The sequence below is a fragment of the Kryptolebias marmoratus genome, linkage group LG12 (assembly GCF_001649575.2).
Source record: "Kryptolebias marmoratus isolate JLee-2015 linkage group LG12, ASM164957v2, whole genome shotgun sequence".
Classification (NCBI taxonomy): domain Eukaryota; kingdom Metazoa; phylum Chordata; class Actinopteri; order Cyprinodontiformes; family Rivulidae; genus Kryptolebias; species Kryptolebias marmoratus.
The window spans coordinates 16,762,116-16,788,873 of record NC_051441.1 but is presented as its reverse complement, the minus strand read 5'-3'; the positions used below and the strand labels follow the sequence as shown (position 1 = coordinate 16,788,873).

At 39.5% G+C, this 26,758-nt stretch overlaps 2 protein-coding genes across 3 annotated transcripts in view; one reads left to right on the top strand and one right to left on the bottom strand.

The window, feature by feature from the left end:
- Positions 1 to 3,697: 3,697 nt before the first annotated feature.
- Positions 3,698 to 26,758, top strand: part of LOC108236133 (ankyrin repeat and fibronectin type-III domain-containing protein 1) — a 28,045-nt gene continuing 4,984 nt past the window's right edge. The window contains exons 1-12 of the mRNA XM_017416598.3: positions 3,698 to 3,896; positions 9,904 to 10,170; positions 11,656 to 11,935; positions 12,038 to 12,238; positions 16,356 to 16,469; positions 18,213 to 18,310; positions 18,592 to 18,682; positions 19,297 to 19,404; positions 20,435 to 20,534; positions 20,896 to 21,025; positions 22,214 to 22,333; positions 22,538 to 22,644. Coding sequence (XP_017272087.1) covers positions 10,012 to 10,170; positions 11,656 to 11,935; positions 12,038 to 12,238; positions 16,356 to 16,469; positions 18,213 to 18,310; positions 18,592 to 18,682; positions 19,297 to 19,404; positions 20,435 to 20,534; positions 20,896 to 21,025; positions 22,214 to 22,333; positions 22,538 to 22,644 — 1,508 coding nt within the window. The 5' untranslated portion in view covers positions 3,698 to 3,896; positions 9,904 to 10,011. The remainder of the gene's footprint in view (positions 3,897 to 9,903; positions 10,171 to 11,655; positions 11,936 to 12,037; positions 12,239 to 16,355; positions 16,470 to 18,212; positions 18,311 to 18,591; positions 18,683 to 19,296; positions 19,405 to 20,434; positions 20,535 to 20,895; positions 21,026 to 22,213; positions 22,334 to 22,537; positions 22,645 to 26,758) is intronic.
- Positions 23,144 to 26,149, bottom strand: LOC119617548 (transcription initiation factor TFIID subunit 3-like). 2 transcript variants are annotated; one of them, XM_037978833.1, is made up of 4 exons: positions 25,783 to 26,149; positions 24,145 to 24,724; positions 23,343 to 23,658; positions 23,144 to 23,230 (listed from the first exon to the last, which is right to left on the bottom strand). In XM_037978833.1, exons 2-4 carry the CDS (start codon positions 24,704 to 24,706, stop codon positions 23,206 to 23,208), a joined length of 903 nt encoding a protein of 300 aa, XP_037834761.1. In that variant the 5' UTR covers positions 24,707 to 24,724; positions 25,783 to 26,149; the 3' UTR covers positions 23,144 to 23,205. The 2 variants fall into 2 exon arrangements, with proteins under 2 accessions (XP_037834761.1, XP_037834760.1); XM_037978832.1 differs by having other exon boundaries at positions 23,202 to 23,658.

Below are 26,758 nucleotides of genomic sequence, written 5' to 3'. Positions count from 1 at the left end.
TTACTTAAGGTTTTTAAAACAGTATTGCTCAGTTTAAAAATCCGAACATTACACAGAGTAGGCTAGTATTAAAAAAATTAGAGTAACTTCTATGAGCTTGTTTCTAAAAAGTTACATTTAGCATGATTTTCATTAGCACATTAGCATTTTTGATTGCTTTCAAAAATAAGTTCTTTCTAAGGAAAAAAACACTGGGTGAAATAAGAAATTAATTATCTATTTGTTGGAGCTATTATATAAAAGTTAAAAAGAAAATGCTACATCACAACAGTTTTACAAATCAAAATGTCATGTATTTTTAAGAGAAAAACTAAAAAAATGTCAACAACAGAAAGTTGTTTACATAATCAGAAACTATGCAGGATACAAAGTGTTTTATTTTATTTTATGTTTTTATTAAAGCCCTTGCATTCCTTGAAGTAATGCATATCACCCTCTGCATTTCATGCCAAATTTTAGCTCAATATCTGGAAACTAACTGAATTACAGTCATTTTTGTGTTGATTAATGTCGAGTAGTTGTGATGTCTGCCTTGAATTTATTCTGTTGTGGATGCACATCCAAGTGATTCATGAGATGTTTTGCTAACAGACAGAGCTGACTCCAAATAGATCATGGCAAAATGAAAAACAAATATTGCGCAATCCCTTAGCACTCAGAATGTGTTGGGGATCAATCTCAGCTACTACTACCACGCCAAATTCTACCTCAAAATATGTAAAATTGACAGACTTATAGCCATGTTTGGGTTTCTCAGGTCAATTGGCTGTGGCAGCCATCTTGAGTTAGGCTGACTCCAAAAATGAAACAGTTGTAGATGCACAAACAATAATAACCTTCTGCAAGTTTCTTTATTTTGGTAACAAACACTGACAAAAACATTGTGAGCCTTTGCCTTTCAGCTGCTGACATTAATAACTAAAGCAGCTTTGTGATCGTCAATGAAAGCTATTAAATATCTATATCTAATGATAGCCTTTCCTTAAATTGGTTAAACACTTCCTAATTGTTCACATAGATCAGAACTGCCACATCCGCTGAAGTTCCATCAGAAAAAAGAAATAAGAGTTTTAAGTTCTGGAGTCTCAAGAAATGTCATTATTTTGCGTTTACAAGCATTTTCAAATGTTTTCATCATTCTGTCTTTCTTCAAGAAATGCCTTTGTTAAAAAAAATACCCTATTAGTTTCCAGTAATGATGTGTATGACTTTGCTTTGCAGAATCAGCTGTGAAGGCCACGTCACCATGACAACAAGAGCCCCTCGGCAACTGAGCGGCGATGTGATGATAGGTTTGTGGAGGCGAGTTTGAGCTACTACCAACACGTCAATTTATAATTTCTGTCTGTTTCTCCATAAACAGACGTCTCTGCACGTCAGTGTGGTGCATCTCGCAGCGTAACTTGTAACCAGGTGAGCTTTTTGCCTTTAGGTGGTTCTGCGGTACGAACGAGCGAGCTCCAGCGATCGTAGTGAGCTAATTGTTTCCCAGTGGGTGATATGTGTTAAAGGTGAAATGAAGTAAAACATCAAAATAATGAGTATTCATGTTTTTATTTTAGTTAAAAACTATCATAAAACACTTCAGTGGTCAATTTCTCTGATTTAAAACGTTAATGATTTGTTTTTAGAGTTTTTGTCTCAAGATCCCGAAGTGGGCTGATTGTGTGGGCGGAGTTCCCTGATTGGTTGGTGACGTAGAAGGAGGCGGGGCCAACTGTGGCAGGCCGCTGTAGGACACTGAGGAGGTTACTGTCTCAGTGTTTATCAGGGAAAATGGAAGCAGAAAAGGAAGAAAGTTTTGTTAACAAGAGAACCGGTTTGAAAACACGTTTTCTTTTAATCTGCAGTGATGCTGTCGGGAACTCAAGCCCACAAGGGGAACCCCCCCGAGCTTTACAATGATGTCACATGGTCTTCAAGGAGTTTCCCATCAAGACTGTGCCAGTCCGACCACAGATGCTGGTCTGACATGCGGTGGTTGTTCTATTAAAACCCAGCGAGCAGGCTGAAAGTACAACTCCGATTCTGACAAAATGGGGATGTTATGCAAATTGTTAATAAAAACAATATGGATGAACTATAGATGATGGGATATCCAAGGTGCTCCACATTTTCTCCTGAGGAACATTATTCTGAAATTGTTCCACGATCTCTAAAATGCTATTTTTATACCCAGTCCTCTTACTGATCTGTTGCCATTTAACTTAATTATTTGCAAAATGCTCCTCTGTCTGTTTTTTATTCGTCCCCTTACTTTTACAGCCTTTTGTTGCCCTAGTCTCAACTTTTTGAAGAAGATTCACCTTCATTAAATTCCATTTTCTTAGTGTAAACATTTGATATGTTTACTACGTTCTATTGGGAATACAATATGGGGTTTACGAGGTTTGCAAATCATTGCATTCTGTTTTTGTTTACATTTCACACAACGTCTTAACTTTTTCAGAACTACGGTTGTAGTTGTTTTGGGTCTCCGACCATGTTTTTTTGGAACAACCATCCATCAGTCTGTGTAGTTATTTTGCTGACCTCTTTGAGAGACGACAGAAAAGGAGAGCGCTAAAACACAATGCACTGTCAGCCTACTCCGACAGCAGTTTCATATGAGCCGCCCTTCAGAGAACGCGAGCGAAGAGAAATAAATGCAGCTTTCTGTCAAAGTGTAAAGCGAGGACTTAAAACGAAAGTGTTTTCACATCATCCCTTGACCTTTGTCTTTCTATAACTCTTGTTTTGAACCACTTCCTTTGTACCCCCAGACACCCACACACAGATCTGTCTGCACTCTGAAACGCTCATCTGTACTGACAAGTTATTTCGGGCTGATTTTCTTCCACCGCCCATACAGCAGCAGTGAATGGAGGTGTTGAGAAAAATCCTAAAATAGCCATTTTTTTTCCAGTGACCTCAGCATGTTGTTTGTAACACGAATGTTCACACTAAAATAACATAACTTTAAAACCACTTTATGTATTTTTGTCACCCACTGGCAAAGGCATAAGGCCGATAATGCTTTTGCCTGTGTTTGTGCACGTGTTAGTGTCTGTCTGTTAGCAAAATATCTGATGAACCGCCAGACAGATTTCGATGAAACTCTCAGGAAATAATCACTGGATGTACGATTATACCTGATTAACTTTTGGAGTCGGCCCCATTCAAGATGGCTGTGCCACATAAGCAAATCTAAAATACACAAAAATGACTATAACACTTTTACAAATAATGAGCTAAATTTTGGTGTGGTAGTCGCTGAGAGTCATCCCCAACTTATACTCCAAATACTAGCTGATCATGCAATATCCCATTTTAAAACTTTGCCATTAACTGTTGGAGTCGCCCCTGTCTCTGTTTGGAAAATCTCTCATGAACCACTTGCTAAAGTTAAAGTTTATTGCTGTATTTATTTACACATCTGTAGGACAATGCTTGCATGTTAAAACGTTTGTAGCCTTCAACACAGTCTCTCAATGGGAAAAAATAAAATAAAAATAGTTTTTTGAATCCTACAATAGAGCTGTCATATTTGATAACTGTCAGTTTGAGATATTTTTTATCAGATAACACTGTTCTCGGTTAGCTAATTGTTAAAAATAAAATAAAAAAAACTTGCTTCTGAGAAATAAACGAGGAAGTGGGCGGAACGTGTTTGTGTGTGTGTGTGTGTGTGTGTGTGTGTGTGTGTGTGTGGTGTTGGAGGATCTTTGGCTTCCCACTCGGGTGTGTTGCGTTCAGGTGCGCCTCGTCCTCCTCAGTGGTGAAAAACTTCATCGAGCACGATGGACTTTAACAACAAAAGGAAGCGTTCATGAAGACAGCGGCTCACGGGGATTAAAACTATGTCGAAGCGTCGGCACTGCGTCGGATAAAAAGGCCGAGAAAAGTTAAAGTCTACGGTAAGAAATGTGAACTCTTCAAGGATAACTCGGGGGTGAGAAACGCTAACCTGGGGTTACCTCTGCACTCTGAGCCTGATCACAACCCTAATACCGCTGATGCTGGTGTTCCTCCGCGGGCTGTTTTTGGGCACTTGGAAATCTTTTGTTTAGCATAAAAAATAAACAAACCTCACGAGCCCAAAGAGTACCTCATCACACAAATTAGAGTGCCAGGAAAAAGACAAAGAGAAAGGCCAAAGAGGACAAATATAGATGCAGGTAGAGAGGACATGGAGGAAGTTGAAGTGAGGACAGAGGACGCAGAAGACAGAGTCATATGGAGGAGAATGACTTGCTGAAAAGAGAACAAAAGAAAGAAACAGAAGAATACTAAATAGGCTTATATCAAATGTGAGTCTGTTAAGAAAGTTAATCAGTAACTGACATGTCTTTATGTATAAACTTAATAAGGTGACTGCAAGAGCCAAACAACGTAAGACACTCAAAAATTGCAATAACTTAATCAATTTTTACAGATATGGACCTAAAATCTGGTGTGGTAGTAGCTCAGACTAACCCACAACACATATTCAGAGTGCTAACAGGTTGTGCAAGATTTTTGTCCAAAAGTTTGCCTTCAGCTACAAGAAATCAACCCTGTCTGTTGGCAAAATATGTTATGACCCACTTAATTAAACCCTCTGGAAATAATGATTGGATGTACATCTACAAGTGATTAACCTTCGGTACTAACCCCATCCAGCAGACCTTAGAAAACACAAAAATGACTATATTTCTTCTTACTGATATTGTGTTAAAATTGATGTGGTAATATCTGAGAGTCATTCACAACACATACACTGAGCGGGACATCTCACAGTATCACATGAGGTTTTGCTTGACGTCATTTTCAAGGTTTGACCAGCACTGTTACAGTTCTGTCATTTCTCAAAATAAGATGATCTTAGTCTAGATCTCTGGCATGACAGTCGGAGGGCGATATGCAGTCCTTCAAGGAAAGCTAGGCCCAAATTTATTCAAGTGGATTGATTTCAAATCACATGAGACCCAGTTTTGTTCATAAAGCAGGACAAGACTGAGAAACTGTCATTACTTAACTACAGACAGGTAGAGGCACAAATGTAGACAATTTAAGACTATTTTTACCCCTTCTCTGATCAGTTTTCACAACAAAACTTTACACAATAGATCAGAAAGGTCATAATTTGGAACCACCATTAACTTCTAGATAAATAAAACCCTGGTAGTGTCTAAGGTCAGGGTTCGTGAACTGCTCACAGGTGCACGGCAGGACTGCAAGTCAAGAGCCTCCGCTTTCTCAAAACATTACAAAACAACTGCAGTTTGCAGAAGATCACATGCGCCTGCTGGAAAATCGTCAGGTGGACAAATTACACCGGTTTTCTGCTTAGAGCGAAAGGTACACAGCATTCTGGCATCACAGCCTAATCTCATCTGTGAATCACGGTGGTGGTGTTATCATGGTCTGGGCCTGTTTTGATGCCTCTGAACCAGGATGGCTCGGTAGTATTTATGAAACACTGAATTCTCAGTATCGTCTGTGAATTTTGACGAAAACATCAGGACATTTGTCGGTGAACTGGATCTTGCAACTTTGTAAAAGCACGAAAACAGAAAGACAGATAAACTGTTTATCACACTTTCTACTGATGGACAAAAAAGTAAATAAATAATCATGCTTTAAATTTAAAAGTCAATTTATTTCTCCCAGCGTTCAAGATAAAACAACAAAGTGAGTGTTTTAAATTGAAAAGTCATAAATCCATTTGAATTCATCTTGGAGCTGGGTTTAGTGGTTAAAGCTTCAATTGAAAATTTATTTCAGCAAAATAAAAGTGAGTTTGCTTGTTGAACACATATTAATGAGTTGATTAATATGAATAGAACAACACTTTAGGGTCACGCAGAGATTAAAAATAATGAGGAGGAGGATTTTTGTTTGTTTCCTTTCAAGATTAGGAAAGAAAACAGGAAAAAAGAAAAGTCAAAATGTTCAGGAAACATCAAAATAGTGTTTCGAAACGAAGTCCAAGGAAGTGATCCCTCCTGAACCGTGTATTTGTTTCATTTCTTTTAGAGGATTATTGAGCCAAAGGTTATGGGTACACTTCTACTGAGTGAACTACTAAAAAAGAAGACAAGGCTTTTATTAGACCAGTCAGAGGTTTTGGTTTGGTCTTTCGTAATAAAAGTCAAACATACGCACATACAGTTCTCAAAATACTCTCAGATCAGCTGAAAGTTAGAAAAATGGCTTACCTTACCATTATTGTTCCACAGGAAACCCGTTCCCTAATCCTTGAGGAATTTAATGAAGTTATTTACAGGTTCGTTACAGCAGCAGATCCAAGTTACAGTGTGCATGCTTAAAGAAGTGCTTCATTATTAAAAATCTATTCCAAAGTTTAAATTCTTGGCCAAATATCTGGCTATCGTAGGTATTTGCTTCAATGGTGGTTTGGATTTTGATTTCCCTTATAATCTTAAAAAAATAACACCTTTAATTCCAAAATATTTCAACATTACTGTGGATATGAAATTGTTCCAGAGGAACCATTCGACGGGAACCAGGAAGCTGAAGTCAGAACGGGAACAGAGTCTCCTAAAACAAAGTATTTTGTCAACTTCATAAAAACAAAAGCTTAGACTTAAAATTAGCTGGTTCAACGTGATTTAAGCTTTTAGAAGTCAAAACTAAACCATGTTAGTTGCATTGAACAGAATGAGTTATGCCAGCTATAAAATTCTCACAATATCAGCTAAATAATTGTAGAGAAAAAATTAAAAATGTGCACAAATCAGTGCCTTATTTTTTTAAAATAAAGCCCGTCTGTTATTTGTGTATAGACAAAAGTTTATTATGTCTAAAAGCAAAATGTAAATGGTAAATGGCTTGGACTTGTATAGTGCTTTATCTAAACCAAGAACCCCAAAGTGCTTCACACTACAATCATCCACACATTCACTCACTGATGGCGGTGAGCTACATTGTAGCCACAGTTGCCCTGGGGCGGGCCGACAGAAGTGAGGCTGCCATCACACCGGCGCCACAGAACCCTCTGACCACCACCAGCAGGCAAGGCGGGTGAAGTGTCTTGCCCGAGGACACAACGGCTGAAACTGACAAAGTGGGGGCTCAAACCGGCAACCCTCTGGTTACAGGCCGAACCCTTACCTCCCGAGCCACTGCGGTATTTTAAAGCTGAAAGTCATGTAACATTTTTTGTTATTTTGTTCACAGTGTGTGCTCACAGAACATATTCTAATACAATCCTCTCATTTTTTTTTTTCTAAAATCTAATCAAAATGAGATAACTCTGCAGAACGTATGATCATACTTTATTTGCAAGTCAAACGTCCTTGTAAATAACAAAAAACGGTCTACATTTTTGCAAGTACTTCAAAATACTGACTTGAAATGTTGCAAAATACCAATATTTCTTGGTAAAAAATTTTTTTGTAGCTTATAGAAAATTGACATAAACCCCTCAAATCTTTATTTAGAATAACTTGATTGAGAAACAATATTCATTTACACATACCAACCATAAGATTATAACCAACCACCTGAAACTGAGCACGTGCTTCTCATGCAGCCGACAGCTACATGTGGGGGACTGGTCTGTAAAAATCTTTAGGGGAGGAAAGCCAGGATGCAGGTTTTGCCCTCAGAATACTGTTGTGTAAATAAAAGATCAGCGTCACATTACCTGTCAGTGGTTGTAATGTTTTAGCTGATCTCATCTGTTTTGTTTTTCTTGTTTGTTTTTTTTTTTTAACTGATAAAATATGTGTCCTTTCAAAAATGGTGTCATGCGCTCGTCACTGCTAAGCCTTTGGACGGAACGGCCCCACATGATCGTGACGCTGAAAAGGTGAAAGGCTACTCGTGGTTGTATTGTCAGTCACAGATGCGCTGCACGACTTCCTGTGGGATTACAGCAACATTAGCAACCATCAGATGTTTCCATGCACTGCTGAGCTTGAGAGCCAGTGCATTCTAGCAGACCGACAAACCGGAAAGCCCGTCTGCAAAGCTCCCTCACCTCTAAACACGTCACACCAGGCAGTGGTTCCAAAAACACCCCCCCTCAGAGATGCTGACAAAAACCACAGCATATCATTGGTGTGTGTATCACTTTCACAGGTGCCTGTCATTTACCAAAATATCTCACGAGCCACTGGACACATTTGATTGAAACTTTCAGGAAGTACTCATTAGTCAAACGTGCATAACTGATTGAGGTTTGGAGCCAACCCGATTTAAGATGGCCGCCACAGCTAACTGGCCTTACAAAGCACAAAAATGGCTACAATTCAGTCACTTTTACAGATATTGCCCTAAAATTTGGTGTGGTTGTAGCTGAGAGTCCGAGTGCTCCTCATTGTGCACCTAAAACTTTCACATTAACTACTGGAGTCAGCCCTGTCTGTCTGTTAGCAAAATATCTCATGAACCACTGGACGGATTTTATTGAAATTTACAGAAAGTAATCACTGGATGTAGAGCTACAACGGAGTAACCATTGGAGTCCGTTCTGTTCAAGATGGCTGCCACAGCTAAGTGACTTAAGCCAACAGGAAAATGGCTATGACTCAGTCGGTTGTACAGATATTGAGGTAAAATCTGACATGGTGGCAGCTGAGAGTGATTCTCTGAGCGCAACGTATCCCTCTGTTGCGTGAGATTTTACCTAATGTTATTTTGAAGGTTTGAACGAAGCTGCTACAGCTTTATCGTTTCTCAACATAAGCCGATAGCCTAAAACACTTCATGAAAGGCGGCGGGTGATATTCATTCCTTCAAGGAAAGAGACCTGTAATATCTCCTGTTTTGCCTTTGTTTATCGAGACAAAACAGGAGAAAGTGCCGACTTATTTCCTCTGCAAAATGCAGACATTAATCAAAATGCCTCATCAGCTCTCATCAGGTTTTTTTTTGTCAGACATGAACAAACATCAGAAACTGCCCGTGTACACCTGTATCCACATGTGTGGACAGTACAGGTGCTGCGCGAGCGACTGAGTCACATTGAGATGTGGCGTCATTATGAGCAGAGCCCTGAACTTCTGTCCCCACCGGGGGAGTATTTGCTTTCTCACAAGGACGGCGCATAAAGACTTGGCCTGATAGAAAGATGGAAAGAGAAAAAAAAACGGTTCAGGCATTAGAGGATTTTCTTTACATGGGAACATAGTAACAAAAGAGAGAGAGAGAGATCTTTTACAAAGATGCTCCTCTTATGTCTCTGATTGAGGTGTGACGTAAATCCGGGCGACATGAAAATGACTTCAAACTATAGAGGGGTTGAAAAGACGTGTCACATAAAAGCGACTTGCCGACTGAAGAAGACGAGGAAGAAACTGAATGATCTCCACCCCCCCAAGCGTTGAAAATAAAAATGTTGAAAATAAAAATGTTTTCAGGCAGAAAAAAGGGGGCTGATTGCAGCAGCGCCATTGGTGATTACTGTAGTGTTGATGGATTCCTGCTCTCCAGCTGTCGATATCAAGTTTATTATTAAAACAGGAGTGAGTTCTGTTGCCGTATCAATTCTTTGTTTAATTAAATTGACGGGTCTGCCGCTTTGTGCGCCATTCAGAGCGAAGAAAACCCATGTCACATAACAGTGGGTAGAAGAAGAACAATGAGGGAAGAGAAAGAGGCACGAAATGAATGCTTTGAGCCATTTTTTTTGTGCTTTGAACAGGCCCTTTTATCCATGCAGACAGCAGCTCTGAGTCTAAACTCACCCTTCATGTTGGCAGAGAATTGTCTTCACTGTAAAATAAATCCTGTTTGCCTAACGTAACCCTCCTGAAGCCCTTATAACTGAAGAGAGGAAAAGAAGCCATTGCATCTTTGGGTCCATCTGACCCGAAGGCCACGGGAGGGGGTTAAAAATCTGTTTTTTATTTCTCTTTTTACCTCCCCTTATGTCACTACTTTATTGATTCTCTCTCCTCTCTTTGTGTCCCTTAGGTCGAGGGCCCTAATCTCTCTTTCCCAACAACCCCCTATTGTTTTGTTTTCCTCATCTACACTCTGTCCTCTCCTGTTTACATCCCCTCCTGTCCTCCTCCCCCTGCCATGTCCGTATCCACGAGGAACCCACCGCAGCGCCGGCGCTCTCTGGGTCCCGTCTCGCCCAAACGCATCTACAGGAACCTGTCCGTCAGGCTGAGGGGAGGGGAGTCTGTTGCCGCCGAGGCGGTCGTGCCCAAACGCACCGGCAAGTCTGCAGAATCTGTAAGACATTTCAGTTTCATTTACATCGTGTTGCTGCTTCCACATATGTTGTGCAATTTTACATATATTGTGCTGACATTTGGTGAGGTTATAGCTAAGAGATGTGTGAGACCTTTGTCTAAAAAGCGCCATTAGCCAGAACAATAATGGTTATAATTCAATTAATTTAACAAGTATTGAGCTCAGATTTGGTGTGGTAGAAGCTGAGTCATTCACAACACGTACTATGATTGTGTCATCTTGTTTTACTGCATGAGTTGCCTTATTTCCTAGGTTTGACCAAAACAGCTCCATCACCATCATTTCTCAACATAAGATAACCTCATTAAAAGGAATTTTAAAAATAGTTTTGTTGTGAAATGCAATTTACTGAAATTCGTTTTGTTTTTATGTAGATAGAATAACAATAAAGTCAAAATAATAACCAAATAACTGAACAGAGTTCTGAACAGAGAACTCAGAGTTGTGTGTGAATCAACTTTGACATTTTCTGTATATAAACGTAAGCATTTCAATGATTTATTTTGGCGACATGCAATTTGCTGATTTTTGTTTTGTTTTTGTCAATGCAATGACTAAGACATATCAGAGAAATTTTTTGGTTCACAGTTGTGCCCATGAATTTAGGACAGGATTACAACAATAATAGCAAAAAAGAAAACTGTAGAAATGTTCAAAAATTATTGTTTTCTAAAAATTATGTGGCTGTGACACAGTGATGAACTAATATATAGATAAAGTAATTAAATTAATTACTTCTGTAAACTTCAGGTCAGACTCACTAATTTCCATAAATTCCCAAAAAATGCATTTTTAGAAGTTTTCAGTTTAGAATATTTCCAAACCTCCCCAAAATATCTCATGAACCACTGGATGGATTTTAATGAAATTTCCAGAAAAGATGGCTGCCACAGCTAAGTGACTTTAGCCAACAGGAAAATGGCTATAACTCAGTCAATTTAGAAAGTTTCCAAACTTCCCCAGCTTAACTTCTCGTGGAAAGTTTCTGGAAAATTTTACAGGAAGTTTAGCCCCCTTTTTAAAACCCCGGATGACTGTTTAGAAAGACGTTTTATGATCGTAACAGTTAAACTAAAATAAATCTGAATTTTAAACAAAAGTGTAAAAGAATTTTTTAAAGATTCTTTTTAGAAATATTCACAAAATAAAAGCAAAAATATATCTAATCCACTACAAAGGTAACTTAATGTTACTACCAACTGTTTTTTTAATTTACTGCACCAGTTTTATTCAATTCTTAGTGAAACTCCCAAACTTTCTCGGTCTCATGAGGCTCCAGTATGAATGTATCCTCCTGGGCTGCTTTGATTTATGTGTCTTGTATTTCCCTCTCATCCACTGCCTCTTACTTTCCGACTCCCTCCCCTATACCTTACTCAGTGAATCTCTTTCGACGTGTAACCCCATCTTCTCCATCTCATTCTCTCTCCGTGGTCGTGCACCCTTTCTCCTTCCCCACATTAGTACAAGAGCCTGTGGGAGGCTGTGGAAAATGAGGACACGTTGGCTGTGCAGAGCCTTTTGTCCAAAGACCATGCCAGCTGTGGAGGAGGAAGGGGAGGAGGAGGAGGAAGCTTGTGGGAGAGAGGAGAGAAGAAAGAGAAGGACTGGGAGAGAGATAAAGAGAAAGGGGTGAACAGAGTGAGCGAGCAGGGTTTGGTTCCCCTGGATGTGGCTGCACTTACCCATAATTCCCCTCTGCTTCATGTGCTGACGAAAGCAGGAGCCAGACATAACCCTGTTTGTGAGTCCTATATCGAAAATAACATAATAGCCTGATAACGTAACGAGTGGAAGGGTGATTATACGCACGCTCACCGTCTGTTTGACCTGTGTCACCTGTCAGTGTGCCGCCCAGTGGAGTGGGCGCTCAAGCTGGACGCTCTGGTGGCCCTGGCGAGTAAACGCGTCGAGGAGTGGAAGGCGGAGCTGGCTCAGAAAGCAACAGCCGGACCCCAGGCACAGGCAGATGTCCAGAGACACATCCGCCTCTGGAGGCTCAGGCTGCAGCTGTACAGCCGGATGAGGGAGAACTTCCAGAACACAGGTCAGCCGTCTTGGGTCAGCTTGTTCAATTTCACAAACTGCGTCTCAGAACACACACTCAGTCATAGTTATTTGAAAGGCGTCATTCAGATGTTTTGAAGTGGGGTTCTGTGGAAAGGTTGCGAGGCATTAATGCCTTACTTGTAGCAGAAAATGACCACGGTTTCGAGAAATAGAGTTTAATTCTGACCAGATTGGCGAGGATGGCAACAGTCCACTTTGGTCTGTATTGCCTCACTCTTTCAACAGCTTGATCATTTGTATAAAAACAAAAAGAGAGAGACTGACAGTATGATTTCGACAAAAATCATTGCCTAATTCTTTCATTTTTTTGCCACACTGCATATGTCTAAAAACGATGAATCACACCAGCTGACAAACTCCGTCACTACAGGTCCATGCTCTGAGTTGACTGCTGAGGAGATGAATGACAGAATCATCCGAGAATTTAACAAAGTAGCACCCATTATCGAGGCTTCTACAGTCATTTGTGTATAAAATAATGAGAAGAGGGGAAAGGACACAATCCTGAAGGGAACCTGTACACAAGAAAAGGGCAAATATAAAAATTGTGAACTTATTGACGGCCACATTATGTTCGAAATGTAAATCGGCATCACATAATTAACTGGTTGTTGACACCGAAAGACTCATAGATTTTTCCACTGTAAACACACAAAGCTAGGCAGCTAAGCCGAGTTCACAAATGTACTTTATTAGTTTAAATGTTAAGAATATCAAGCTCTCTTGCAAACAAACCTGCACAATAATACAACTGAATGATTTAACAATCCACTACACCAAACAGGATTTTTCCCAAATATCATGTTGGTCGCTGGTGCAACACTTATTTTAGGTTGAAGTCTTGTACAAAGAAAAATGTTCTTCGTCTGTTTTAGGTGCACCTGTATGTTTTAAACGTGAAGATATTCAGTAATTACTTTTTAGTTGGGTTTTATTTGTGTAGATATATCTGTTCAATAACCTTGAAGATATTAATTGTAAGTTCCCAGTGATGGAGAGAAGAAGCCCTGCACCTTTATGCTTTTTTAGATATTTTTTTTTACTGCAAAAATGTTATTAACATGAAGTCAAAGTAAAAATTTCAATTCAAGTTGAAATTGAAATAAGTTTACAAAAGTTAGAAATCAGAATTGACCTAAGCGAAACCACCATCTCTGCCTTTTAATAGCTTAAGTTTAAATTTACGCGTTTTCTTCATTTTGTGTGATTATGCAAATCTGCCTACTTTCCTGCTCGCCTTGAGCACTTTGCCAATCTTTCTCTGCACACGAGACAGAGCCTAAACACACTCCCCCACCAGTTCTCTGCTACACAGAGAAAAGACGCCGTTGCAGAACTGTGTGTGTTTTGTCAAGCAGAAAAGTAAAAGTGAGCACCTAATTTGCAACTCAGAATGTCTCGCAACACAGTGAAATATTCTGATTCAGCAGTTCAGGGGAGATAAAAGTATTTAGAAAAAAAAATTGAGAGTTCTTGAACAACATATAGGAGCAAGCTGTGAAAACTACCAACATTTCATCACAGAGAAACCCTCACTGGGAATCTTCCGCTGATTTTCATCCCTGACTTGCTTGTGTTCACTCGACAACACTCGAGTGTCTTTTTTTCACAACACACCCAGCAGAGCAGACCCAAACAGCCTGTAGATGGAGCAGGTGATGCAGACATGTAAGGAGGTGCAGGAAGAGAGAACCCAGACTGCAGCAGTGAATCAGTGGAACAACTCAGGAACCACCAAGGCTTCAAACATGACATTAGCTGGAAACTGCTGGAACACCAGTGTCACTGTCCACCTTTTACATCTCTATGGACTCAGACCGAGACAGAAGCTCCTGCTCCAAAAGCAACACCTTCAAGCTCAACTGAAATTTCAGCTGCCATTGTATCAGTGGTCAAGCATGGTGGTGGTAGCATTGTGCTGTGGTTGCACACAGTGGAAGTAGTATTGAAGAAGGAGGACTATCTCCAACCTTCAACTTCCCTCAAATCATTAGCTAGACAGTTGAAGTTGGACACACATGAGGTTCCTTGAATGGTCTTCCTTAAATCTTGACCTTAATCCCTTTGAAAATTTGTGAGCTATGTTTAAAAGCCTGTCTGAAGCTTGTTGATGGTGTCGTGGATTTTCCGAAATAAAGGTGGAATCAAGAACTTAAACAAGATAATTGTCTTCTGCGACAACCTATTTACAATTGCAGGTCATGTTGTGGCTGAAATGAAATAAAAAACAAGCCGTACATACTCGCACGGGAGCTCGTGATTCGTGCATGCCCGGATTCCAGAGCCAATCAGCTTCCAGGAAGCACCTGTGATCTGAGCCTTCTCAAACCCAGAGCCAATTCAAGAAGGTTTGATGACCCATGCTTGCTTGATTTCCTAGTTCTAAGGTCAAAATATAAAGTATTTCTGTTGCAGTCCTTTTTTGGTATTCATAATATATATGTGTGAATAGTACATTTGTTATTTAAAATTATACATGCTCCTGCATCTACGCCTCTTTGTTCACCAGACCTCTGAGCATATGAACAGAGTAACAAGGACCACCTCTAGATGGGAGTGCAGTATTCCCAAATGAAAAAAAAACTACCTTTGGACAATCAGCTTTTTTTATACGAGGGCACAGAGGATTGGACCAAGCTCCCCACAGACTTGAAGACCAGCACAGATTACAGAGCCTTCTCCAGAGAAATAAAAATATGGATTTTAAGAACTCAGACTTGTCAACACTGACTTTGAACTTTTAATTTAAATACAAATAACATCAGATCAGAGTCTTTGCACCTTTTGATATGTACCGTTTTGTGTAAATTCTGTGTAAGTAGATGTAATGTAGTATTTACTGTTTGTTCTTTTTACTTATTTAGTGTATTTTCTAGCCTGCTACAGGGACTGCAGATGGAAACTAGCTAGAAAGCTATAATTTGGTACAGTGCACCTTTACTCAATCTGTTTAATGTTTTTCTGTACACGGTCCCTGACAAACAAATAAAGAAGGATGAGAATCATTAAAACCCCATAATTAATGACATTCATGCCTGTGAAGAGTGAGTGAAAAACTTCTGACTGGAACTGTATGACTTGCCTGGAAGTGGACAGATATAAAACTTTTAAATATACAACATATTAAAATGCAACATGGATTTTTAACAAGGCTAAAACCTTGATATTCAGCTGTCATTAGAGCTTAGTTACAGCCAGCCTGACCCCTCCTCGCAGCTCTAATCTTCAAAGTCCTCCATCAGTGCTGACAGGACTAAGGAGATGAAGAAGTCAGCTCAACATCTTGCTCAAGTTTCACTGATTTTTCGTTTTTCTGTCAGGCCTTTTGTTAGGTCCTAACAGAAAGTCCCCCCCTTGCAGCTCATTTGAAATTCAGCAGAGTCCCTTGTCATCAGCCCGTCCAAATTCTCTCGTGGCCAACTCTCCTTCCACTGGCTGCCTGTATCAAATAAGTCCTTGATGCTGGTAAAAATAAGAGTCAGAATCTGGAGTGTTTTCAAGGATGTGGTGCTTTTTTTTATTTCGTTCACCAACTCACGTTTGTTATTTTGTGCCTTCAGTGGTTCAAATGATTGTTTTTTTAATTATTACAAGGTCTACTGTTGCCCGTTTTATTGCTTTTCCTTTGAACTCATTTAATTTCAGTCTCAAGGACTTCTAAATCTCTTTTATGACGTTTTTTCTTATTTTTTTATTATTAACTCAGTGTTAAGGAGAATCAGGCTTCAGGTCTTCTCTTTGCGCACTGTGAAGTCAGGTATGCTCCAATTACAAACCTCTGGGGAGAAAGAGGGTTGGCTAAAATGCTTGAAATCTGAAATATACATGATTTTTTTTTTTGCCTTAGGTGTATGATTTAGTGCAAGTTGTTAAATTCAAGGTCACAGCTGAGCGTGAACTAACTATAAACCCCTTTGTCTGGACTCAGTGGGTGGAACACAGTTAAATTTATCACAAAGCAGAACCTCTGCTGGTTGGGGGGGAGGAAGAACAATTGTTATATTTTACTACAAATAAACTGTACATGATTTGATTTTATGTAGTCGTCTAAGTTTCATTATAATTTCAAGTTTGTCCCTAACTGTCTCCCGCAGAGCTCCCTGGTCCCCCCAGTCATGTGTCCTTACTGGTAACCAGCACGTCGTCTCTTTGCGTGTTGATCAAAGAGCCAGAGGGCAACACCACGGGGCTCATCACCCGCTACAGAGGTAGGTTGTGATTAATATAAGACGATAATGATGTCTTAGGAATAAATTAAATGATAGATACATAGAGGGTCATTCAGACGGGGAGGCTGTGGATCGGTGGTTAGAGCAGTCGTCCTCCAATGAGTGAGCTGGAGGTTCAATTCCACCAGTGTGCCACATGTCGAAGTGTCCCTGGGCAAGACACCAAAGCCCGAATCGCCTCCGATGTGTGCCCCATCAGTGTATGAATGGAGTTTTGAAAAAAGATTTGGCTCTATAGAAAGATTTATTCAAATGAGCTTTGCAGAGCTGTAGTAGAGTGCTGGATGAATGTGTGTGGATGGGTAAATGAGGGCCGTTTGTGTTATAAAGTGCTTTGAGTGGCCTGGATGGCTAGAAAGGCCCTATATAAGTACAGTCCATTTAGATATGGCAGAAGATGGAAAGGGTGTTGATCTGCTGTAGAGGTCAATTTACTGGAGTTTTTCAGTGGTTGATGCTGATTTTTTAGAAACTGCAGCAGATTTATGGCTGATTCAGGAAGATGATTGTTTTGTCTGTTTTTGACCATAAATTTAACTGTTTATTACATCTTCTAGGCTTTGAAAGAGAACAAACAAATTGTGATTCTCTGTAATTTAGGGATTTAAACCTGGAGCCTGATGCAGATCAGTACATACTCTTTACTGTGCTGCAGGTTATTAAAGGATGGATGTGAATGCAGCTCCGAGCGTGAAGTTATCAATATTTTCTGTCTAAAAGTAACATTTCTTATTCAATCAGTTTAATATATAAAGCTCTAAAAGATAAGAATTTGTTATATTTCAACTGTTTTAAAGTAGGCTTCTGCGGAAAGGTTACAAACAGTTGATATCTTACCTGTTGTAGATAGTTCTTTGATTGATCTCAGTTTGGAGGAATAGAGTTTAATTCTGAAGCTAACTAGCTAACAGCTAGTTTGAGTGAGCCCACGACCAAAGTGGATCGCTGCAATGTAAAACCCCTCCAAATACGCTGTTTTATAATCCTTTACACTGTCATCTGTTTTGTATTACAGGGTTATTCTTGCTGAAATGTTTTCATGCTCCTGTTGCGTTTGCCTCATTGCATCGGATGTGCTATAGCTAGTTGCTGCTGCCGATGTTTGTGCTTGCAAATAACTATAAAATGCCATGTGATTATTGAAAGACTGACAGCAATGCAATAAAATTTTAGAGCTCAAAGTTATTCTTAGACAGCAGTATTTTACTTTGTTCTCAGCCCCACTCAGACTAACTGTTAGCTCATCAATCCAGTCAGAAATAAACTATCATCGCCAATCTGGGGGACTCAAAAACCAAGGCACCCTCAATGTGGGAAGCATGTAGACAAAAGGGCATAGTGTCAAATGTAACAATACTGTCCTACATGTAGATGTACTTTCCTTTAAATTGGTTTAGTCTGATCATGTGTGGCCTTGCCATTCATTTTTAATGAATCCATCAACTCATCAATCAAACTTCCTCTTGTCAACTGCAAAAAGAGAGGAGGATTTCATGTGTTTGTTCAGCAAAATCAAAGTCTCACCAAATGTCAACACTGCCTTGAAAAATAGCCTTTTATTTGTGCATCTAGTGAAAGCTTTGCTTCTCCTGCCTAAAGTAGACGAGGCCTGGGTGCAGCCTGTTCCTTGAACTGTAAATACTCCGATTCTTTGTTCTCTCGTAGTGGAGCTTTGAGCGAAGCCAGAAAGAGATGTGTGAGTAAGGCTGTTTTTGTTTGCAGTGGAATGGAGCACTTCAGCCAACTTCAAGCACATCCTTGGTTCAGCACAAGTCACACAGACCAAGAACTCCTCCTATATCATCAAGGACCTGACAGCAGTAAGTCAGAGTTGATGCACATAATATTGACAAAAAAATGCATGTCACATAGCCATACAGTGTATAAAAGCACAGCTCTCAGCCTACATATTGGCTATATTTATTGCCTCATTTGTAAACTGCTTTGAACCACTTTCCACAAGAGAACACTTTCCAACGACCCTGGAGTACTCAACGAGATGAATTAATTATAAGAGCTCCATTTCTTTGTCCTGAGATGGCTGATTCACGAGGTTAATGCATGCTGATAATTTGGCGTTCTGGTGTTTCTCCAAACACAGGGAGAGCCTTACTTTGTAAGAGTGAGTGCCTACAATGTGAAAGGATGGGGCCCACCTCAGTGCTCTGCTCCGGTCAGCGCTGCCCCCTCTAGTGAGTATCCTGAACTGTAAAACTTTGTCAAAAAGTGGAGTTTTAGAGGCCGCCAGTATTTTTGTCTTTGCCTCATCATCATAAAACTTTTATTTAGCTGATATCGAGTTTTACATGAAAGAAGTGGATTCCACTCATGGTTGGTGGATTCATGAATTATTAAAACGTGGAGAATTAAGGGTGTCATTGTGAATCAATGGGCCTTGTACCTATGCTCCTATAAGTTAGAATTTGGCTCACAGTCTGTCTTGCAAGTAACACTACCCCCCTTTGCTACATTACCTGCCATTTCTTTTTACTTAGTGTGGCGTTGCTGATTTGTCAAACAGCGCAAAGGTTTTTAGATGGACCATAAAGGCAAAAATACTACTGCATTTTGTCAAAGACAATAGTTAACAATCCAATTTATGATGAGACCTGGTTGCAGGGGTTTAAAATAGTAGAAAATAGAAATTCTGAGAGCATTCAGGTGTTTTGTCACGCAAGCACTCCTTCTTCCTTATCACTCTGAAAGCAGCATTTAGGACCTGCCAGCAAATTAATACTTGGCATCTGAGTGATTCTCTCAGACTGCATAAAATTGATGATTTGTCCTTCCCTTTCTTCCTGTGCAGGCTGGAGAGAGTGCGTCGGTGTAAAGTCACAGCCCAGGAACCACCAGGGTCTAGTGAGGAAACTGCTGGAAGACGCTAAAGAATCGCAGTACAGAGGATATTACATAGGTGACAATGGGTGTTAAGTGATAGATGTTACTATTGATGGAATTATACTGTATGTACCACAATTACTGATGGCACACTATATCATTTTCTGCACCTGTTTGAACTTGTTCAGGGTTGTGGGGAGCTGGTGCCTTTCTCCAGCAATCAGTGAGTGAGAGGTGGTGTTACACCCTGAACAGATTCGTTGCAACATACCGTATATGCATCCATAAATAAATTAAATTAAACACACAGCCTATATGTGTTTATTGTCGCCTCGCAACGAAGGTGATAATAGCAAAATATCTGATGAGCCACTGAACGCATTTCAATGAGACTCTCAGAAAGTAATCATTGGACGTGGATCTACAACCGACCTTTGCAAACACAAGAATAGCTATAACTTGGCCAGTTTCACAGATGTTGAGCTATTATCTGAAAGTCACAACACATAACTCTGAACACATCTCACGAGAGCTCACAACACAAGCTTGTGTGGCTATATCTTCTAGATTATAATGTATAGGAGTATGAATTTGTTTTATTTATGGGCCAAAAACAAACAAACAAACAAAATCTGCCTCATAAATTGGCTGTTGGTTGCCCTGTTTTCTAAAAATTGTTATTGTATTCGACCACTGAACAACCCTTATTGGTCGACATCTATGTAATGTTATTACAAAACAAATATACTTTGATTATTTCCTAATTTGTCACTTCTAACTTTGTTAGTGTTTGCCTCATAATGCATTAATAATGAAACAAAAAGAGGGACTGGAGAATCTATTCTTGTAAATACTCAGTTCCTGACATTTCTCTCTGAGCAATCTATCTAATGTTTGCAGGCTATACATGCAAATACGAACAACAAATCTGTTGTGATTTGGATAATAATGTGATATGTCGGGGCTTTTATGATCTTATTCTGACTTTACACTGCTGCATACAACACTTCTTTCACTCACTGAAATATGTTTCCTTCACAGCCAATATGTTTTGGCAGATAAAAGGATTTTCATCTGGTATGATCCTCCTCTCTTCAATTCCACAGAGACCTTCAAGTCACAGAGTCCCGGCAAGCGTCTGTCGGTGTCTCGGGGCATCAAACAGCTTTTCCAGTCCGCCACCAAGTTTGTTCGCCTTCTACAAAGGTAGCGCTCATCTGTCTTACCATTCCCACCATGCCTTGAGGGGATCAAGAGAAATCTGTTAAATGTGATGCAACCTACAGCAGTGTAGACTGCATGATGCGAGTCCAAACGCATAATATTAAAAAGAACATGAGTTGCTTTAGAGGTGCTCAAGCTTCAAAATGACAGTTTGGGACAAGACGATGTTTGAAATCTGAGTTGCCTAAACTGTCAAGTGACAAACTTTTGGAAAACCATACTTACTGGTAATTGTAGGTATTAAATTGTATTAGGATTTGAATAGGGTGATATTTTGTGTTGTCTTTTGAAAGTGAATGTTTTCATCTGATAAGACAGTTTTGTGTGTTTTGTGTTGAATCAGGGGCGTGTACTTGGCGACCGTGTTCTACCACAAGGAAAACATCCTGGTGACAGCTGAAGATCAGATCCCACTGGTGGAGATCCAGTGCTGCTCCACCTCCATCACCCAAGACTTCCTTTGGTTTGCCAAGGTAAGCTGATCATAGACACATTAAAACTCTGTGAACGGAGGAATGAATATGGTGGATGCAGTATGCGGTTTAGTCTTGTCTTGCTGAAATATGCAAGGCCTTCCCTGAAAAACATGTCGTCTGGATGGGAATGTATGTTGTTTGAAAACCAATATATACTTTCTGCATTGATGGAGCCTTTCCAGATTTGTAAGCTGCTCATGCCATATTTATTAATACATCCCCATACCATCAGAGAGGCTATGAACTGTGCACTGGTAACTGGCTGGCTGGTCCCACTCCTCTTTAGTATAGAGGACATGTCTGTGGTTTCCAAAAAGAATTTCAAATTTCATTTCAAACATTTTTTCTCTTTACCTCAGTCCATTTTAAATGATCTTTGGTCCAGAGAAGAAAGCAGTGTTTTTGGATGGTGTTCACATCTGTCTTCTTCCTTGCATGATAGAGCTTTAAGCAGCATTTGTGGATGTCACAGTGACCTGTGTTTACAGACAGTGATTAGTGGAAGTGTTTCCATGCAGTGATGTCCAGAACAGAATCAGACCTGTTTTTAATTTAGGGCCACCTGATGACGGGTGTCCAGCCTGGTCCTTTGTGCTCACAAATCTCTCCACATTCTTGAAACCTTTTGATGATATTATGAACTGTCGATGATGGGATATCCAAAATCTTTTCTTTTCTGTTGAGAAATATTAGCATTATGTTGTTCTACTATCTTTAGACAGTTTTTGCAGACTGGTGAACCCCTGCCGACCTTTACCTCTGACAGCTTCTCTAAAATGTTTTTTTTTTTTTCTATTCCCAGTCCTCTTGCTGACCTGTTGCCAATTAAACTAATTAGTTGCAAAATGCTCCTCCCTTCATGCGCATGCTGTTCCTTATTTGTACCACTTACTTTTACAGCCTTTTGTTGCCCCTGTCTTGTCTTTTTTGAGATGTTTTGCTGACGTAAAATTAAAAATGACCTTATCTTTTCCAAGAAATGGTACAATATCTCAGTTGAAACATTTGATATGTTTACAATATTTCATTGTAAATACCATACGGGGTTTATGAGATTTGCAAATCATTGAATTCTGTTTTGGTTTATGTTTTACACAACATCCCAACTTTTTCAGAATTGAGGTTGTACTTCTAGTAACATCTCGTTAACTGCAGCCTAAGACTGTGCACCTCCTTTCCTTGCAGTTGTCCTATGCATGGCAGCAGGTACCCTGGCTTCAGCAGGCCCTCTCCTCCGCTCACTCCTCTCCCTCCTCCCTCCTCCAGAACAGGCACAACATCCTGAGAGCTGTTTCCCAGCTGCAGGTAGGACTATAAGCGGCTTATTCTCTAAATGAGAAACCTAAAAATGGGTTAATTGCTATTTTGATTACCTCTTTACATCTCTGATTTCCCCGCTTCCTAAACCAGCCCACCAGCGCACACAGAACCCGTTTCACTGCATAATCCCTTATTTGTTTTCTAATTCTTTTGTTTTTGTTGTACCTGTTCTTTTTTATCTCCTCTCAGTCTTCTCTAGGAACAATGGACCTGGGTCAGGTTTACTACGAACCGCTGAAGGACCGGCAGGGCAACGTACTACTGGTGACTCTGAAGGAATTCCCAATCCCTCCCATGTGAGAATGAATCTTTTCTTACAGCCTCTTGGTCTCCATCAGACTTTTGATAAAGCCCACAGAACAAGCAAACAAAATCGATAGAAAGACTTTAACTTGTCTTCTGTTTGAAGGACAGGTCTCCAACTCATCACTCACCTGCTTACAGTCCTGTCTAACTGAATTTAATTAAAGGTACCTAGGCTTAAGCCTTGAAGCAACCCTTATTATTTTTTGATTGTTAATCTTCCATTTCTGATTCGCTTTTTCTCTCATAGCCTTCAAATAACTCATAGAGTGAAGTACATCAACATATGTGGTTCAATCAGGATTAGTGTGCTATGACCTTTGGTAGTTTACCTTTAGGGTAAACTTTTAAATTCAATAACTTTTTTTCTAGGTTCCCTGAAAGGACCTTAAAAAGGGATGTCCTGTATCAGTAACTGGGATGATTTCATCAAGAAAACCTTTTTCATGTTTATAAATGTTGGTAACCAAATTACACCAAAGACAAGGTTGGTCATTTTTAAAATATATTTATTATAAAGGAGTAAAGAGGGATTATTGTTGGTGGAGTGAGTGTCAGCAGTAGAGAAACTCTTTTACTCTGGAAAACAGAATCGGTGATTGTTTAATTCACCTTGATGAGTATAAAATCATGTGCCAGAAGGACAACTTAAGAGTGGATTAGTAAAAATGTCTGCATGGTAAAGACCCACCGTAAAAACCGTTTCCTCCACAAGCTCATCCTCATCTTTGACCCCTGTGTTGTGGAGTCAGGGAGGCTGAAGTCGTGCTCGGTCGCCCACCTCTCGAAGCGCTCCTCCTCTTTCTCTCTCAGAGCCTCTTTCGCCTTACGTTTTTCCTCCCAGTAGGCGTCCAAGTGTCTCTTAACTTTCTGCCTCTGTTTTTCCCGGCGGAGCCACTTCTCCCGTTTCTGTCGCTCTCTTTGAGCGGGGCTGATTGGGTAGAATTTGTCAAAGTTTGCTTTGGAGGCGAAAAGAGCAGGAGAGAAGAGTAACGAGCAGATCTTCCCTAAAAACAATTCAAAGAAAAGAGAAAACCAAGAGCCCATTATAACAGGGAGAAAAAATAAATAAATTAAAGCACAGCATTCATGGAAGGGATGCATATCACCCGCCGCCTTTCATGTTAGAGTTTTACATTAAGATCATCTCACGGTGAAAAATGATGTTATGGCCAAACGTAGGAAATGTTATTTGTGATGTTTGTTAGCACTGTATGTGTTGGGAATGACTGTCAGCTACTACCACACCACATTTTAGCTCAATATCTGAAAAACTGACTGAGTTATAGTCATTTATGTGTTTGCTAAGGTCAGTTGGCTGTGCCAGCCATCTTGAATCGTGTTGACTCCAAACGTTCATCACTTGTAGCTGCGCGTCCAGTGATTACTTTCTGAAAGTTTCATTAAAATCTGTCCAGTGGTTCATGAGATGTTTTGCTAACAGACAAACACGGCGGGCGATAATGAGGTGTTTACATTGTTGACGCTCTTACTGTAGTAAAACTCATCCCCCTCCTGTCGCTCTCTCTTGTAGGTTTTAGAGATCTTTCTTCGGTAGTATTCATGGATTAAATCATCCAGCCAGGTGATGAACCGTCTGCGAACGCTTTTATCTTTGGGCTTTTCTTCAGGTCCTTCCAGCATTTCATCAGGCGTGGCAGCAAGATCATGAAACCCCCACAGGTTAAAGTTCGGGTTTTTCTTTTGACGGGATTCTTCCCGGTTCTCCCATCCCCGTCGCTCCTCTCCGGACTCTTTCAGCGGCAGCTCAGTGCAGGTTTCTCCCTCAGACATTACTTCTTCCTGCCCCACCTTCTCTTTCTCCTGCTCTGCCTCCTCAGCACGGAGCTGGGCTGCTGTCTCTGAGCGCTGGGTGTCGTTGGAGGTCGAAGCTGCAGAGACCCGAGCGTGACCCTTGACCTCTGCCAGCAGGTCCCAGCTCCAGCCGTTACAGTGCGGGAGCTGAACAGTATGGAGACGAAAGACGCTGTCTCCAAAAACTGCCACCACCTTTCCTGTGGACTCAGGAAGGTCCTTTTTGACAATTTCCTTCATCGAAAGATCGTTGTTTTCCTATAAAATGTTAAAAAAGGAAAAAGTTCTGTGAAAACTACTGAAGGCAAAGTATATTTTAGTAGAAAACAATAAACCTGCAGCAGGGAATAGGGAATACCCAGACTTTTTTAATGCTGAAAAATATTTATTTTATAAAAGAGGATTTATTTGGCATTGACTTGCTGAAATAAGCAAAACCTTCACTTTAATATCAAAGGTTTTCTTTTAGGCGATATGCAACTCTTTTTTTTTTTTTTTAGAAACTTTATATTAAACCCTAAATGCACAATTTTTAAAAAAATCCTTAAAATCGCAGCTGTAATATATTGTCTTTGTTCTGTTGTATTTTTTTATATTTAAAGAAATATGTCCATACAGTGCCTGATTATGACAAAATTAAAGACTTCTTTATTTTTCAGAAAACAGAAAACTTCTTTTTAAACTTTTAATTTAAATCAAAACATTAATGTTGTTATTATTTTTTCTCCTTTGAATATAGGACTTTTAATTATAAAATCTAAAATGAGTACATTTTAAACAATCACCTCTGTTGTATATTGATTTCATTTTTTCCTCTTGCTTTAGTTTTTGTATGAAGCCTTGGTTAGGTTTTTTCTGACATTTTTCATGCTTTTGGTTTCATACGTCACACAGAATCCAATTTCATAAAAGCTAGAGACCTTTTAAGGCTTGTTTTGTTTTATATTCTCCAATTATGACAGAGAAATCAGTCAAAACGTATATGAGACAGTGAGATTAACTCAAAGCATAATATAACTTCTTTAATTTACTCAAAACTTTGTGCCAAACTTCACCGTCTTACAGTATTAGTTTTAAAAAGAAGAAATTGTTGCAAATGAAGATCTTAAATGTTGGTTCTTGACATTTGCAAACATTTTCTTTTTTCAGCTCTCAAGACTTAATGTTCTTACAATCGTTGTGTTAAAGATTTAGTCCAAGATCTTTATGAAAAAAAAAAACTATAATTAGCTCTAGCAAAAGGTAGGAACATCATCATCATTTGACTTTTCCATTTTTCTTCACCAAACAGACCAATCTCAGATGAAATGTTTTACCTTTTGGAGGAAACGGTTCAGACTAACATCGTCCCTGTCGGCCTCTCCCAAACATTTGCTGGCTTGATTTCCTGGTGTGTGGACGGAAAAAAACAAAGAAAACAAAAGAACAAAAGAAACAAAGAAAACTCTAAGAAAACAAACTAAACCTCAGAAAATGAAATCACAAATATATAGAGACATGCAGATTTCATAAAATACGCATTCTTTTGCCAAGGAAACAAAACATTAAATCTTAACAAAATATATCAACATTATTTTGATTTGAATTAAAACCCTAAAATTTCTCCTGTTGTCTGCTTTAACAAGAAAAACTCAAACAGTTAGTGTTTGTCACGTGATCACAGTAACATTTTAAAATCTGCAGCTTTTAAATTCACGCCTATTAATTATTTTAGCATTACAATTTGCTCATTCAAATACATATCAAAGATGGAGTTGTTTTACTGTAATCGTTCTGATTTTTTTGTTTTTCTCTTCACACCAAAGAAGCAGACACTTTTCTTGGAATGAAGCTGACCTTTTAAAGAAAATATATTGATCTGAACCAATGCAGTCAGTTGAAGTTTTATAGAAGCAGTCCTTTTACTTCCTGTTCAAAATGTTCGAAGTAAACACAATCAATCATCCCGTCCGTAATTAAAAACAACACAATCTGTTATAAGATGTTCAGATCCAGATTGTCTGATTATAAAAACAGATTTGCATATCAGGATATTATTTTGACCATTTCTGCAGTAAATTATCTGTGGATGAACATCCAGAATTGATTAACTTTTGGAGTCGGCCTGATTGAAGATGACCGCCACAGTGAATTGACCTTCGCACACACAAAAATGATTGTAAGGTTGTCAGTTTTACAGATTTTTGGTTCACATTTGGTGGGGTAGTCTCTGCAAAATGCATTCCTTAAGGAGTGCTACTTCCATTTCAGAAGTAATTCCCAAAATACTGTTTAGCTTTTTAGAAGAAAGGT